The sequence below is a fragment of the Salvelinus namaycush genome, chromosome 31, assembly GCF_016432855.1.
Source record: "Salvelinus namaycush isolate Seneca chromosome 31, SaNama_1.0, whole genome shotgun sequence".
Taxonomy (NCBI): Eukaryota; Metazoa; Chordata; class Actinopteri; order Salmoniformes; family Salmonidae; genus Salvelinus; species Salvelinus namaycush.
The window spans coordinates 16,512,432-16,529,923 of NC_052337.1; the positions used below are offsets into that span (position 1 = coordinate 16,512,432).

The window sequence follows — 17,492 nt, forward strand, 5'->3', positions numbered from 1 at the left end:
ATAGTATGTTCAGTATATTAAACTAAATAGTATGTTCAGTACATTAAACTAAATAGTATGTTCAGTATATTAAACTAAATAGTATGTTCAGTACATTAAACTAAATAGTATGTTCAGTACATTAAACTAAATAGTATGTTCAGTACATTAAACTAAATAGTATGTTCAGTACATTAAAACGTAATGGAGCGTTCAGTTGAATAGAAATGGTGCCGTACTGAACAACCAGCTGAGGAAACGAGGAGCGGTTGGGTGAAACTGAAAGCCCGAACCACCACATTTAACCATGGCAAGGAGACTGGTAATATGGCAGAGTATAAACAGTGCAGTTATTCACTTCACAAGGCAATCAAACCCAGCTAAACGTCATTATAGAGATAAAGTGGAGTCGCAATTCAACGTCTCATACACGAGACGTTTGTGGCAGGGACTACAGACAATCACGAACTACAAAAGGAAAACCAGCAACGTCGCCGAGACAGACGTCTTGCTTCCGGACAGGATAAACACATTCTTTGCACGCTTTGAGGACTTCCTGACGGGCCGTCCCCAGGTGGTGAAGGTAGGAAACATCACCTCCACTCCGCTGATCTTCAACACTGGGGCACCACAAGGGTGTGTGCTCAGCCCCCTCCTGTACTCCCTGTTCACACATGACTGCGTGGCCAAGCACGCCTCCAACTCAATCATCAAGTTTGCAGATGACACAAGTGTAGTAGGCTTGATTACCAACGATGACGAGACAGCCTACAGGGAGGAGGTGAGGGCTCTGGGAGTGTGATGCCTGGGAAACAACCTCTCACCCAACGTCAACAAAACATCAACCACCCGAGCCACTGCCTCTTCACCCCGCTACCATCCAGAAGGCGAGGTCAGTACAGGTGCATCAAGCTGGGACCAAGAGACTGAAAAACAGCTTCTATCTCAAGGCCATCAGACTGTTAAACAGCCATCACTAGCACATTAGAGGCTGCTGCCAATAGACATAGATTATGAATCACTGGCCACTTTAATAATGTTTACATATATCTGGAATTACTCATCTCATATGTATATGCTGTTCTCAATACTGTTCTACGCTATCTTAGTCACTTAACAAATCCACTCGGTCTTTCAAAAAGTTGCTGCTGGCTTATCAGCTTGTTCCTTTTTTTATAGTCCTGGTCCTCAGAACGTTTACTGGGATCTGTTTACATTTTGGACAGTGTTCCACGTCCTGGAAACAGGTTATTGTTTTAGATGACATTACCTTCATCCTTAAGTCACTGGTGTTATTCACACTATCGAAATTAAGACATAGTAGTTGGTAATCGTCAAAAACGTATCTTATTCAATTATTCATACCTCTGTTCCAAATGTTCCCACTGTGTCCTTTACAGCCTGAGTTCAGTGAATACCACTCACTTTCACTGGTGGCTTATCAATGTGTCCTTTACAGCCTGAATACAGTGAATACCACTCACTTTCCCTGGTGGCTTATCAATGGGTCCTTTACAGCCTGAATACAGTGAATACCACTCACTTTCACTGGTGGCTTATCAATGTGTCCTTTACAGCCTGAATACAGTGAATACCACTCACTTTCCCTGGTGGCTTATCAATGTGTCCTTTACAGCCTGAATACAGTGAATACCACTCACTTTCACTGGTGGCTTATCAATGTGTCCTTTACAGCCTGAATACAGTGAATACCACTCACTTTCCCTGGTGGCTTATCAATGTGTCCTTTACAGCCTGAATACAGTGAATACCACTCACTTTCCCTGGTGGCTTATCAATGTGTCCTTTACAGCCTGAATACAGTGAATACCACTCACTTTCCCTGGTGGCTTATCAATGTGTCCTTTACAGCCTGAATACAGTGAATACCACTCACTTTCACTGGTGGCTTATCAATGTGTCCTTTACAGCCTGAGTTCAATGAATACCACTCACTTTCACTGGTGGCTTATCAATGTGTCCTTTACAGCCTGAGTTCAGTGAATACCACTCACTTTCACTGGTGGCTTATCAATGTGTCCTTTACAGCCTGAGTTCAATGAATACCACTCACTTTCACTGGTGGCTTATCAATGTGTCCTTTACAGCCTGAGTGCAGTGAATACCACTCACTTTCACTGGTGGCTTATCAATGGGTCCACAGCAAGCTTATCTTTAACCCAAACACCAGATGGCAGCATCTCATTTCATATCAGTCCCCAGGCTCAATCCCTCTGATCATCATGTAACCTTGTATTTAAACATTAGCTTCTTCAAATGACTCCCATATTTCCTTATTAGACTGCTAGCTGAAAGCAACTAATAACATATTTCCTTATTAGACTGCTAGCTGAAAGCAACTAATAACATATTTCCTTATTAGACTGCTAGCTGAAAGCAACTAATAACATATTTCATTTTTAGACTGCTAGCTGAAAGCAACTAATAACATATTTCCTTATTAGACTGCTAGCTGAAAGCAACTAATAACATATTTCCTTATTAGACTGCTAGCTGAAAGCAACTAATAACATATGTCCTTATTAGACTGCTAGCTGAAAGCAACTAATAACATATTTCATTATTAGACTGCTAGCTGAAAGCAACTAATAACATATTTCCTTATTAGACTGCTAGCTGAAAGCAACTAATAACATATTTCATTATTAGACTGCTAGCTGAAAGCAACTAATAACATATTTCCTTATTAGACTGCTAGCTGAAAGCAACTAATAACATATTTCCTTATTAGACTGCTAGCTGAAAGCAACTAATAACATATTTCATTATTAGACTGCTAGCTGAAAGCAACTAATAACATATTTCCTTATTAGACTGCTAGCTGAAAGCAACTAATAACATATTTCCTTATTAGACTGCTAGCTGAAAGCAACTAATAACATATTTCATTTTTAGACTGCTAGCTGAAAGCAACTAATAACATATTTCCTTATTAGACTGCTAGCTGAAAGCAACTAATAACATATTTCCTTATTAGACTGCTAGCTGAAAGCAACTAATAACATATGTCCTTATTAGACTGCTAGCTGAAAGCAACTAATAACATATTTCATTATTAGACTGCTAGCTGAAAGCAACTAATAACATATTTCATTATTAGACTGCTAGCTGAAAGCAACTAATAACATATTTCCTTATTAGACTGCTAGCTGAAAGCAACTAATAACACATTTCATTATTAGACTGCTAGCTGAAAGCAACTAATAACATATTTCATTATTAGACTGCTAGCTGAAAGCAACTAATATCATATTTCATTATTAGACTGCTAGCTGAAAGCAACTAATAACATATTTCATTATTAGACTGCTAGCTGAAAGCAACTAATAACACATTTCATTATTAGACTGCTAGCTGAAAGCAACTAATAACATATTTCATTATTAGACTGCTAGCTGAAAGCAACTAATAACATATTTCCTTATTAGACTGCTAGCTGAAAGCAACTAATAACACATTTCATTATTAGACTGCTAGCTGAAAGCAACTAATAACATATTTCCTTATTAGACTGCTAGCTGAAAGCAACTAATAACATATTTCATTATTAGACTGCTAGCTGAAAGCAACTAATAACACATTTCCTTATTAGACTGCTAGCTGAAAGCAACTAATAACACATTTCATTATTAGACTGCTAGCTGAAAGCAACTAATAACACATTTCATTATTAGACTGCTAGCTGAAAGCAACTAATAACATATTTCATTATTAGACTGCTAGCTGAAAGCAACTAATAACATATTTCCTTATTAGACTGCTAGCTGAAAGCAACTAATAACATATTTCCTTATTAGACTGCTAGCTGAAAGCAACTAATAACACGTTTCCAGTCATCTACTGTCGACACTCATTACATTTGACCTCAACTGATAGACCGCAAGGACCATGAATCTTTCCACTTGTCTTCATCACTGTCTTTGTTACTTTCACTAGTCTCCATGTACACTACCATTCAAACGTCTGGGGTCACTTAGAAATCTCCTTGTTTTTTAAAGAAAAGCAAAAAAATTTGTCCATTAAAATAACCACAAATTTATCAGAAATACAGTGTAGACATTGTTAATGTTTTAAATGACTATTGTAGCTGGAAACAGCTGATTTGTTTATGGAATATCTGCATAGGTGTACAGAGGCCCATTATCAGCAACCATCACTCCTCTGTTTCCCGATGGCACGTTGTGTTACCTAATCCAAGTCTATTATTTTAAAAGGCTAATTGGTCATTAGAAAACCCTTTTGTAATGATGTTAGCACAGCTGAAAACTGTTGATCTGATTAAAGAAGCAATAAAACTGGCCTTCTTTAGACTAGTTGAGTATCTGGAGCATCAGCATTTGTGGGTTTGATTACAGGCTAAAAATGGCCAGAAACAAAGAACTTTAATCTGAAACTCGCCAGTCTATTCTTGTTCTGAGACATGAAGGTGATTCAATGCGAGAAATTGCCAAGAAACTGTACAATGCTGTGTACTACTCCCTTCGCAGAACAGCGCAAACTGGCTCTAACCAGAATAGAAAGAGGAATGGGAGGCCCCGGTGCACAACTGAGCAAGACGACAAGTACATTAGTGTCTAGTTTGAGAAACAGATGCCTCACAAGTCATCAACTGGCAGCTTTGTTAAATAGTGCCTGCAAAACACCAGTCTCAACGTCAACAGTGAAGAGGCGACTCTGGGATGCTGAACTTCTAGGCAGAGTTCCTCTGTCCAGTCTCAACGTCAACAGTGAAGAGGCGACTCTGGGATGCTGAACTTCTAGGCAGAGTTCCTCTGACCCGTATTATCTAATAGTCTTCTTAGACCCGTATTATCTAATAGTCTTCTTAGACCCGTATTATCTAATAGTCTTCTTAGACCCGTATTATCTAACAGTCTTCTTAGACCCGTATTATCTAATAGTCTTCTTAGACCCGTATTGTCTAATAGTCTTCTTAGACCCGTATTATCTAATAGTCTTCTTAGACCCGTATTATCTAATAGTCTTCTTAGACCCGTATAATGACATCACGTCTCTAATAACCCATTATACACACATACAACTTGGTAACCCTTGTGTTTGCAAACTGATTATCTATACAGTATTATAATACTGTAGGCTATCCAATTGCTGCTTCCAGGCTATCCACTTCCTGCTTACAGGCTATCCACTTCCTACCTGCAGGCTATCCACTTCCTACCTGCAGTATTCAAATGTAGGCTATCCAATTCCTGCTAATATTCTGGTCCAACAGTATATTTCAGGTGATTATAGGTAAACCAATCCCTCCTAATATACTGGTCCAACAGTATATTTCAGGTGATTATAGGTAAACCAATCCCTCCTAATATACTGGTCCAACAGTATATTTCAGGTGATTATATTTAAACCAATCCCTCCTAATATACTGGTCCAACAGTATATTTCAGGTGATTATAGGTAAACCAATCCCTCCTAATATACTGGTCCAACAGTATATTTCAGGTGATTATAGGTAAACCAATCCCTCCTAATATACTGGTCCAACAGTATATTTCAGGTGATTATAGGTAAACCAATCCCTCCTAATATACTGGTCCAACAGTATATTTCAGGTGATTATAGGTAAACCAATCCCTCCTAATATTCTGGTCCAACAGTATATTTCAGGTGATTATAGGTAAACCAATCCCTCCTAATATACTGGTCCAACAGTATATTTCAGGTGATTATAGGTAAACCAATCCCTCCTAATATACTGGTCCAACAGTATATTTCAGGTGATTATAGGTAAACCAATCCCTCCTAATATACTGGTCCAACAGTATATTTCAGGTGATTATAGGTAAACCAATCCCTCCTAATATACTGGTCCAACAGTATATTTCAGGTGATTATAGGTAAACCAATCCCTCCTAATATACTGGTCCAACAGTATATTTCAGGTGATTATAGGTAAACCAATCCCTCCTAATATACTGGTCCAACAGTATATTTCAGGTGATTATAGGTAAACCAATCCCTCCTAATATACTGGTCCAACAGTATATTTCAGGTGATTATAGGTAAACCAATCCCTCCTAATATACTGGTCCAACAGTATATTTCAGGTGATTATAGGTAAACCAATCCCTCCTAATATACTGGTCCAACAGTATATTTCAGGTGATTATAGGTAAACCAATCCCTCCTAATATACTGGTCCAACAGTATATTTCAGGTGATTATAGGTAAACCAATACCTCCTAATAGAATAGAAATAGGAACACAGGAACACAGGGAAGAACCCCCTGAGTAAATGGTTCCATGTCCCTTATATAGTGGGAGGTGATAATACCATCAGATTGTTACAGTTATTTATACCAGCAACAGTTCCAGAACACAATGGCCTTGTGTTTAAGGTCCAGACACACCAGGACTCTATGAAAGGCATCACAGTCCAACACAGAACATGTCCCTTGAGAAGTTACAACAGTTCAACACAAATTCTGCCACCACACTAGTTTTCACTCACATGTGAGGGGCTGATGCTCATTGGCTAAGACTCAATTTGCTAGGGGGGGGTGAAATGTAGGGAAACAGTAATTCTGCTCATAGATTCTATATGTTTGAACAACACATTGATACATCAAGCACAAAGTGGGAGGTTTAAAATATACTTTCTTAGTCGCCAAAGTAACAGAGCTGGTCTTTAATGTTTATAACCCTTAAACTTGTTTAATTATAACCATTATAACCCTTATTATAACCATTATAACCCTTATTATAACCATTATAACCCTTATTATAACCATTATAACCCTTATTATAACCATTATAACCCTTATTATAACCATTATAACCCTTATTATAACCATTATAACCCTTATTATAACCATTTTAACCATGGCTTATAACACTTATTACTTACCCCTTATAACCATTATTACTTAACACTTATAACCCTTATACCCTTATCAACTTAGGGGATGTGTACTCAATAGTTGTGGGAATTACCACTGGACAAAACTCATAATTTTTCATCACAGTCACAATCACATCCATCCTCCTCATCACATTCCTTTAACTCATCCCCTGTTCTTCTCGCCATCTTCATGCTCCTCTCTCTGCTCCCTTTCCCGCTCCTCTTTTGCCCCGCCCCACCCTCTAATACTCTCTCTCTGTTCCTCCCTGTCTCATCCTGTTCTACACTTTGAATAGCTTTTCTTGGGCAATAATATGGGAATACCTTGAAGTCCTTGTAGAAATTCGTCAATTCTTTTTCTAGTTCTCCCAAGGTATTCGAATTCACTGTTTCCCCCTTTACGTTCTTCCCCCAGTATGCTCCGGCCACCCACTGTCCCAGTTTGTTTTTACAGCAGTAGGCTGTCCACAGAAGATCCGGGATGTTCACTCGTTTGTTCAGTTTGTTGTTGCTGGGCACTGCTCCAGTCACCACATAGGCTTTAATCTGGTCTTCAGCTTCCTTACAGTTCTTCACAAGATATTCTCTGACTTTGCACTCAATTTTACTCCATCTGCCTCGGTTGAAGCCTCTTTCCTGTGGAACGGCGTTTGTCAGGGTGAAAGTGGACCTCATGGTATCATCATCAGCATACGAACATGGGAATAGGTGACCTCTGTCCAGATGCATGCCCTTTATCTTTACCTTGTAGTCTGCGTTCGTAGCCTGGTGCTCGACTCTTAGACGTCTACCTGCCACCATCATGTCACGTGTGTAATGTTTATCTTCAAGCTGCAGAAACATCAGTCCGACATCAAACTATTATAAAAATTCATACATTTAAAAAAAATCACTATTTCACAATCCAGACTTAAGCTGAAAGTGGTTGCAACAAAGATACATATATACATGATATATACCAGTAATCAAATACACATGTTTAATGAATAGAGATTAGTCCTACCTGGGGCTTTATCATCCAGGACTGACTAGGTAACATAACTGTCTGTGATATATACCAGTAAACAAATACACATATTATGTTATATGACAAACATTAGTCCTACCTGGGGCTCTATCATCCAGGACTGACTAGGTAACATAACTGTCTGTGATATATACCAGTAAACAAATACACATGTTATGTTATATGACAAACATTAGTCCTACCTGGGGCTCGATCATCCAACGTTGATTTGGTCTGCGGTCTGTAGGAGGACCAGTGAAGGTGTAGGCTGAGAACACAGGGATCCTGTTGGTCGTGTCGTAGAGAGTTGCAAACCTGTAGATGTTTTTAACTTCCGTTTTCTTCTTGTATTTAAACAACTGGCAGATCGGCTTGTAGCGGTTCTGGTCCTGGACTTTCCCATCAACCAAAATACCTGGGAGATTTGGAGTTGTCCCCTTCAGGAAGAAACTCTGACTGTGGAACATCACTGAACTTCTCCACTACATGAGAGAGAGCAGGAGGAAGGAGAGAGAGAAGGAGGAGAGTAGAGAGATGATTCAATATCCCCATCATCACCTGAAGACTGTACACCACAGAGACCAGCTGGTAGACTGGAGAATGCTGATCTGAGTCAGGACAGGCTGATTTAAATAGTTATTTCAGAGACCAGTTGGTAGACTGGAGACTGCTGAGCTGAGTCAGGACAGACTGCTTTAAATAGTTATAACAGAGACCAGTTGGTAGACTGGACACTGTTGAGCTGAGTCAGGACAGACTGCTTTAAATAGGTTTTCAGAGACTCCTCCTTCAGATGTCAAGACAGAAAGGGTTGATTTGCATAAACTCCTCTGTTTCCATGGACACTGCTGTCACAAATAACATGTGTCTCACCTACTGTAGTTTCTAACACGTATGGACCCAGAACTTAATCACACAAGTCTATAGTTCTGGGAACACTTTGGTTCTGGTAGAAAAAAGTTTTAGGATAAAAACATGACTTTACTCAGCATAGAGTCTGTCAGAAGTTACACATCATACTATTACAACAGTGGGACTGTTCTGGAATTACGGTTGCTGAGTTCACATTCATTAATATCTCACAAGGCTTAGCGCCTCTGACTCAACAACTCAAAGAAGTAAACTTGCATTTCCCTTGACCAGCAAGTCAACATATTTAGTATGAGGTCTTAAAGGCCTCACATACATTACAGATATGATTACAACTGAATGAAACGGAGGAAGATGTGTCCAACTGAATGAAACGGAGGAAGATGTGTCCAACTGAATGAAACGGAGGAAGATGTGTCCAACTGAATGAAACGGAGGAAGCTATCAAATGTCAATCACATTTCCACCTCTGATTTGGCCTCTAACACATTTAATGGAAACCAGAAGATGGCAATAATGGATGTTTCATTTATTGGTGTTTATGTTGGTGTAGGTTTGGTTTCTGAGCTGTAATTATTAGGAATCATTAGGTATAATGGAGGCATGAGGGGAGCCATAATGAAGCTTGGGAGGGGCTGAATGCAGGGAAACATGGTCACATGAGGCAGTACTGATAAGGGGAGGAACCGTTTAAGGCTCATATCACTCAGATCCCTGCCTAGAAATAATGATGTAATGTTTAGTGATGAGGAGGAGACTCCACCCAGAATGGGGTATACAGTCGTGGCCAAAGGTTTTGAGAATGACACAAATATTAATTGTCACAAAGTCTGCTGCCTCAGCTTGTATGATGGCAATTTGCATATACTCCAGAATGTTATGAAGAGTGATCAGATGAATTGCAATTATTTGCAAAGTCCCTCTTTGCCATTCAAACGAACTGATTCCTCCAAAAACATTTACACTGCATTTCAGCCCTGTCACAAAAGGACCAGCTGACATCATGTCAGTGATTCTCTCATTAACATAGGTGTGAGTGTTGACGAGGACAAGGCTGGAGATCACTCTGTCATGCTGATTGAGTTCGAATAACAGACGAAGATTCAAAAGGAGGGTGGTGCTTGGAATCATTGTTCTTCCTCTGTCAACCATGGTTACCTGCAAGGAAACACGTGCCGTCATCATTGCTTTGCACAAAAAGGGCTTCACAGGCAAGGATATTGTCACGCCCTGACCATAGTTTGCTTTGTATGTTTCTATGTTTTGTTTGGTCAGGGTGTGATCTGAGTGGGCATTCTATGTTGTATGTCTAGTTTGTCTGTTTCTGTGTTTGGCCTGATATGGTTCTCAATCAGAGGCAGGTGTTAGTCGTTGTCTCTGATTGGGAACCATATTTAGGTAGCCTGTTTTGTATTGTGGGTTGTGGGTGATTGTTCCTGTTTCTGTGTCTTTGTGTATGTCACCATACGGGACTGTTGCGTTTTCGTTCGTTTGTCCGTTTATTGTTTTGTATGGTTATTCAGTGTTATTCGTTAATAAAAGTAACGATGTATTCATATCACGCTGCGCATTGGTCCTCCGATCCTTCTTACTACTCATCCTCAGATGAGGAGGACGACGAACGTGACAGATATTGCTGCCAGTAAGATTGCACCTAAATCAACCATTTATCGGATCATCAAGAACTTCAAGGAGAGCGGTTCAATTGTTGTGAAATAGGCTTCAGGGCGCCCAAGAAAGTCCAGCAAGCGCCAGGACCATCTTCTAAAGTTGATTCAGCTGCGGGATCGGGGCACCACCAGTACAGAGCTTGCTCAGGAATGGCAGCAGGCAGGTGTGAGTGCATCTGCACGCGCAGTGAAGCGAAGACTTTTGGAGGACAGACTGGAAAAACATCGGGGACAGACTGATATTCTGAAAAAGGTACAGGGATTGGACTGCTGAGGACTGGGGTAAAGTAATTTTCTCTGATGAATCCCCTTTCCGATTGTTTGGGGAATCCGGACAAAAGCTTGTCTGGAGAAGACAAGGTGAGCGCTACCATCAGTCCTGTGTCATGCCAACAGTAAAGCATCCTGAGACCATTCATGTGTGGGGTTGCTTCTCAGCCAAGGGAGAGGACTCACTCACAATTTTGCCTAAGAACACAGCCATGAATAAAGAATGGTACAAACACATCCTCCGATAGCAACTTCTCCCAACCATCCAGGAACAGTTTGGTGATGAACAATGCCTTTTCCAGCATGATGGAGCACCTTGCCATAAGGCAAAAGTGATAACTGAGTGGCTCGGGGAACAAAACATCGATATTTTGGGTCCATGGCCAGGAAACTCCCCAGACCTTAATCCCACTAAGAATTTGTGGTCAATCCTCAAGAGGCGGGTGGACAAACAAAAACCCACAAATTCTGACAAACTCCAAGCATTGATTATCCAATAATAAACTGCCATCAGTCAGGATGTGGGCCAGAAGTTAATTGACAGCATGTCAGGGCAGATTGCAGAGGTCTTGAAAAAGAAGGGTCAACACTGCAAATATTGTCTCTTTGCATCAACTTCATGTAATTGTCAATAAAAGCCTTTGACACTTATGAAATGCTTGTAATTATTCTTCATTATTCCATAGTAACATCTGACAAAAATATCTAAAGAGACTGAAGCAGCAAACCTTGTGGAAATTAATATTTGTGTCATTCCCCAAACATTTGGCCCAGACTGTATACTACCCCAGGGGAAACCATGTCTGTGTCTAATGCAGCTGGTTTGACCCTCTGGGAAGAATAAACTTAGTTTGGTTCAAGTTGTCACTCTAGTAATAGAACCTAACAGCATATTCTGTGGTCTGACCACTGCTGAGTTTATTTCCAGTAACTGAAGTAGTTCACAGTAAGAGTTGACACAAGGCTGTGTATGTAGAGTTAGAAAATGTGGTTCCTAACAACACTGTGGTCAGAGCAGCACTGGACTGTTTAACACCTCAGACTCAGCAGCTGTAGATTCTTCAGTTGAGGCCTTTTCTCAGTAAGAGTAGAGGAGACTGGGGAACAAACTAACACTTTTAGACTTTAGTTTATTATGAAAATATTATTTAAGTTGGATTGATCATATTTTTATACAAACAACATATCTGAGCTACCATTACACACTAAGTATGTTCCTAGGACGTACCAGTCATTTACAATTCAACCAAGTGGTGGGAATTAAATGTTACAATTGACCCAGTAGGTGAATGTTCCACAGGTCAATAATTTAACAAAAAGAGAAGCAGCAAGTATATTTACTTTAGGGACTCAAAAACCTTTTTTTATTGAAGAAAAAACTTCAATAAAACTAAAAGTAATCAATGGATTTAAACAAAACCTCTTGGTCATGTAGCGACTAGAGCTGGGCGATATGGCCAAAAGATCATATTATATTTTTCACATTTTTGACGGTATTTAATGTTTTTGATTAATAAAAGTTGTCCAAGAGAGCGGAGAGGGATGGCTCAAGTAGCAGAGTAAACTATAAAAATGGACGTTACACACAGCGTATCACATTTAACAAACCAAACATTCAAATACCGTTCTAGAAAGTAAAGTAAAAACTCAAACCGGTCCTTGTATCAACACTGGTATATAGTAAAATACAGTATACCGCCCAGCCCTAGTAGAGACACTAACCAACCATTATCACATTGAATAAGAGCTTTCTACCTGGTTTCTAATTGGACTAATTTATCTGTTACAACTGACCCTGTGTTACTTTGTTCCCCAGTCTACCCTACCTTCATGGATAATATTTAAAGTGACTGCTTCACTTAAGTAAAACATGTTTAACTTCTTCACCTACATACAAATGTTAAACAGCTGAAGCAGGTCACACAGTTTTACTTCCTGTAAAGGTGTGGACGTTTATTTGCTAAGTGTTCACATCAAATGTTGCCTTAAATGTTGGTCTTGTATGAAATACTATTGTTGGGGGTTACCCTGGGGGTCGGAGGTGGGGCTACACCAATGCCATGATTAATAAAATGCTAATTAATTACTTAAAAATCATACAATGTGATTTTCTGGATTTAGATTCCGTCTCTCACAGTTGAAGTGTACCTATGATAAAAATTACAGACCTCTACATGCTTTGTAAGTAGGAAAACCTGCAAAATCGGCAGTGTATCAAATACTTGTTCTCCCCACTGTATGTGATAACCTTTGTGTGCTTGCAATGTGCAACGATGTAAAAGTACTGGGTGATGGAGATGTACTACGTTAGTTCTCAGGCTGAGAACTGTCTGCTCCTGCTGATAGTCACTCAGCCGCAAGGCCAAGATGTTCTGAAAGTAGCAAAGAGCCTGAGACCACACAGGTGTGGTTGATGGCTCATAGCAGAGTGACAAACCACAGTCTTGACATGCTTTTCTCATCTTAGATACCTTGTATCTAATCCAATGCCACAATGTTAAGGTATGATTGACGTATGCATTTGACATAGGTTGTCCACACCACCTGGTATAAAGTTGTTGTCCACACCACCTGGTATAAAGAGTGTTGTCCACACCACCTGGTATAAAGTTGTTGTCCACACCACCTGGTATAAAGTTGTTGTCCACACCACCTGGTATAAAGAGTGTTGTCCACACCACCTGGTATAAAGTTGTTGTCCACACCACCTGGTATAAAGTTGTTGTCCACACCACCTGGTATAAAGTTGTTGTCCACACCACCTGGTATAAAGTTGTTGTCCACACCACCTGGTATAAAGTTGTTGTCCACACCACCTGGTATAAAGAGTGTTGTCCACACCACCTGGTATAAAGTTGTTGTCCACACCACCTGGTATAAAGAGTGTTGTCCACACCACCTGGTATAAAGAGTGTTGTCCACACCACCTGGTATAAAGTTGTTGTCCACACCACCTGGTATAAAGTTGTTGTCCACACCACCTGGTATAAAGAGTGTTGTCCACACCACCTGGTATAAAGTTGTTGTCCACACCACCTGGTATAAAGTTGTTGTCCACACCACCTGGTATAAAGTTGTTGTCCACACCACCTGGTATAAAGTTGTTGTCCACACCACCTGGTATAAAGTTGTTGTCCACACCACCTGGTATAAAGAGCGTTGTCTCCTGTTTTACCACACAGATCTTTACTATAGACTACTGAGGTATTCTGGATGTGAGTCTCTGTCTGCAATGACATTTTATTACTAAAGAGTTTTATACCAAGGTTCCTGTGTCATCTATCTGGAACACTGATTGTTGAAGGAAACTCACATCACCCCAGACAAAGGACACTATGAATCAATTTCTTATTTCATGAAACTACAGGAATCCTTTGTTTCAGGGAAACATTATATTTGTTCAACATGCGTGTGGGGAGGAGTTCCCCTTTCTGTCCAATGAGGTCATTTCTGGACAATATTTCAGCCAGTAAAATGATGGTTCTACTTTAGAATGTGGAACACACAGCCAATAGGGAGGTTTGATTGTTACACATGATAAATAGTCACACCTGTTCCACATACAGAGGAGTTTATCCAACCCTCCTTGTCCAGTCTTGACCACTAATTATACCAGACAGGACTCATCTTCATAGAGAGGAGTTTATCCAACCCTCCTTGTCCAGTCTTGACCACTAATTATACCAGACAGGACTCATCTACATACAGAGAGGAGTTTATCGAACCCTCCTTGTCCAGTCTTGACCACTAATTATACCAGACAGGACTCATCTTCATACAGAGGAGTTTATCTAACCCTCCTTGTCCAGTCTTGACCACTAATTATACCAGACAGGACTAACTCTAGGCCAGTTCCTCTGTTTACTTCAGACATATCTTATTCCACATATCATCACAGAAAAGTTAATCAGTTAGATAATGTTTACCCAGTGGCATCCTGAGGCATTGATAGATCATGAGAGAAGAAAATATTAAATGACCATTTCTAAGCTGCTCATTTATTATGGAAAAACTCACCCCAGCACATTCTGAGGCAGAACTTGGAGACAGGAAGGACATCACCCTCTTCTGGTCTTCACCCCACCAGGGCAAGGACAGTGATGAACTGTGAGCTCTGTAGGAGGATCCTGGTAAACAGCGTCTGGTAAATCCACTGCTGCTGCTTCTTGTTGAGAGATGCCCGCCGGCTCTCTGGAATCACCAGCTGCATTTAAGGGAGAGAGAGGGAGGCAGGAAGGACATCACCCTCTTCTGGTCTTCACCCCACTGGGGCAAGTTCAGAAGCCTGGGGGTGGATACAAGGGGGCCTGGGGTAGATCACCAGGGACAGGGGCCGAACGTGAGGCAGGAGGGAGCGCTGGAGGTACCTGTACGTCCAAGGGTTCATACCTAATACATACAGAGAATACATAAGTGACAGATACAGTACTAAGCATTCTCAGCACCATGACAGCAGATCTACAGCATGAAAGGTAAGTGACAGATACTAGATTTAGTTGTGTAACTAAAGGACAAAGAATGCATAGGCCTTTATGACAGATACAGGAAGGGAGTGTCATAATGGAAGTGGTTTCATCTGTAAAAAGTCCACACTGCATTTATGGAAAGCTGTGTATCATTCAATACATGGACAAATAGTAAGATTAACACAATGCATATCTTCCATTATTGTAAAGTATTCATGCTTGCAGAATGCCAAGGGAATTGAATAGCCTACCTAACATTGCAATACATTGCAGACCCATATTCATGTGTAGATTGAAATGCAAGGCAAATATCCCGATTATCACACCATTAAACTAGATAACATAATACATGTATTAGCTAATCCATGACTGATACATGTTGAATAAAACTGTTATACACTGGAACCGAAAATAAACTACTGTACAGTAGCATGCTAAAGTTACTGTACTGTAGCCTGCATCACGTAAACACTATTTCACAACTTCACAGACGTCTTACACCATACAACAAAGCACGAATATAAGCGATAGTATGCATTAAAATAGCTACGATTGTAAAAATACTATTGAAAATGCAGACAAGTGGCCGCTGATTGTACCGGTAGTTACCGATACCAAACCAATGCTACGGGTATCATAGGTAGATGACTGCAGAGATAGAACTGTATAATGTTTTCAATTCACTTTTCCGTTCTTCTTACAACTTCACAGATGTAGCAATAAGATGACAATCCATTTCATTCAACCTTATTAAAGATACTTACTCTGTAACTCTCCTTGTGATTTAAACAATGATCCGATGAAGGGAAAGTGTCTTCTTCTTCGATGGAGTTTAACGGCGGTTGACATCCAATGTTAAGGTGCATTACCGCCACCTGCTGGACGAGGTATTAAATAAGAAACGTAAACAAACTATTCCGGATAAGAGGTAGAACGATATCATATAAAATAAAACACGTCAACTAAAAAAAACATCATACGTCTTCAATCACAGTCCACTCCAAAATACATCCCTACACTGGCTCAGGGGCCTGTGATGGGGCTACATTCACAGACAGGATTTCTTGCACCGAGGAAATCAGGAAGACCCCCAAAAACGTTCAGCTGCATTCACAATGATTCCAATGTTCTTAGACTTCTTCTCTGCTTGTGTTGTACAGTTTATAACTATTGTAATAAATTATACAAAGTCCACCATTTTATCATGTAGCATTTTACTATCCCTCGGTTGATGAAAAACCTTCACTGGTCCTGGAGGCTCTACTACCATTGTTCTTCCCTGCCATTCTTTCCTTCCCATTTTCACTCCTTACCCTTGACACCTCATTCTCCTTCAGCCTATCAGGGCACTCCAAGAGCCACATGTTCACCTCCACAGTTGCAGAATTTCCCTTCATCTGGCGTACGATATTCTTCCCTTCTGCACACACTTGACACATGACCAAATCTTTTACATTTATGACACTGAAGGAGCTTGTGCATTAAAGCTCTTACCGGGTAAATCATGAATCCTGACTTTATATGAGAAGGGAGAGATTATTTACCGAAGAACAGTAGCATGGATGGAGTGAACTTATTTTCTCTGTCCACCATACAAGTCCATCAACGTGCACCAACCACTCCATCGATGTCTTCAGTTATATCCTCTACATATCCTCTTCAGTTATATCCTCTTCATATCCTCTTCAGTTATATCTGCTTCAGTTATATCCTCTACATATCCTCTTCAGTTATATCCTCTACATATCCTCTTCAGTTATATCCTCTACAGTTATATCCTCTATATATCCTCTACAGTTATATCCTCTACATATCCTCTTCAGTTATATCCTCTACATATCCTCTTCAGTTATATCCTCTTCAGTTATATCCTCTACATATCCTCCTCAGTTATATCCTCTACATATCCTCTACATATCCTCTTCAGTTATATCCTCTACATATCCTCTTCAGTTATATCCTCTACAGTTATATCCTCTACATATCCTCTACAGTTATATCCTCTACATATCCTCTTCAGTTATATCCTCTACATATCCTCTTCAGTTATATCCTCTACATATCCTCTACATATCCTCTACAGTTATATCCTCTACATATCCTCTTCAGTTATATCCTCTACATATCCTCTTCAGTTATATCCTCTTCAGTTATATCCTCTACATATCCTCTTCAGTTAAATCCTCTACATATCCTATTCAGTTATATCCTCTTCAGTTATATCTTCTTCAGTTATATCCTCTACATATCCTCTACATATCCTCTTCAGTTATATCCTCTACATATCCTCTTCAGTTATATCCTCTACATATCCTCTTCAGTTAAAGCCTCTAGATATCCTCTTCAGT

At 40.0% G+C, this 17,492-nt stretch overlaps 1 protein-coding gene across 3 annotated transcripts; it reads right to left on the minus strand.

Annotated features, from left to right (window-relative positions):
• Positions 1-6,806: 6,806 nt before the first annotated feature.
• On the minus strand, positions 6,807-15,986 carry LOC120026055 (endonuclease domain-containing 1 protein-like). Of its 3 annotated transcripts, none has more exons than XM_038970838.1 (4): positions 15,909-15,986; positions 14,696-15,067; positions 8,072-8,350; positions 6,807-7,693 (listed from the first exon to the last, which is right to left on the minus strand). In XM_038970838.1, the coding sequence occupies exons 2-4, from the start codon at positions 14,735-14,737 to the stop codon at positions 6,968-6,970; spliced, it is 1,047 nt and encodes a 348-aa protein (XP_038826766.1). In that variant the 5' UTR covers positions 14,738-15,067; positions 15,909-15,986; the 3' UTR covers positions 6,807-6,967. The 3 variants fall into 3 exon arrangements, with proteins under 3 accessions (XP_038826766.1, XP_038826767.1, XP_038826765.1); XM_038970839.1 differs by lacking the exon at positions 15,909-15,986 and having other exon boundaries at positions 6,807-7,498; positions 7,607-7,693; positions 14,696-15,232; XM_038970837.1 differs by lacking the exon at positions 15,909-15,986 and having other exon boundaries at positions 14,696-15,232.
• Positions 15,987-17,492: the final 1,506 nt, after the last annotated feature.

Excerpts from the sequence above, each read along its gene's own strand:
- LOC120026055 (XM_038970838.1), bottom strand. The coding sequence starts at position 14,737 with ATGTCCTTCCTGTCTCCAAGTTCTGCCTCAGAATGTGCTGGG. Across the intron at positions 8,351-14,695 it reads CTGCCTCAGAATGTGCTGGG|TGGAGAAGTTCAGTGATGTT; the intron begins GTGAGTTTTTCC and ends TCTCTCATGTAG. Across the intron at positions 7,694-8,071 it reads GTTGGATGATCGAGCCCCAG|CTTGAAGATAAACATTACAC; the intron begins GTAGGACTAATG and ends ATGTTTCTGCAG.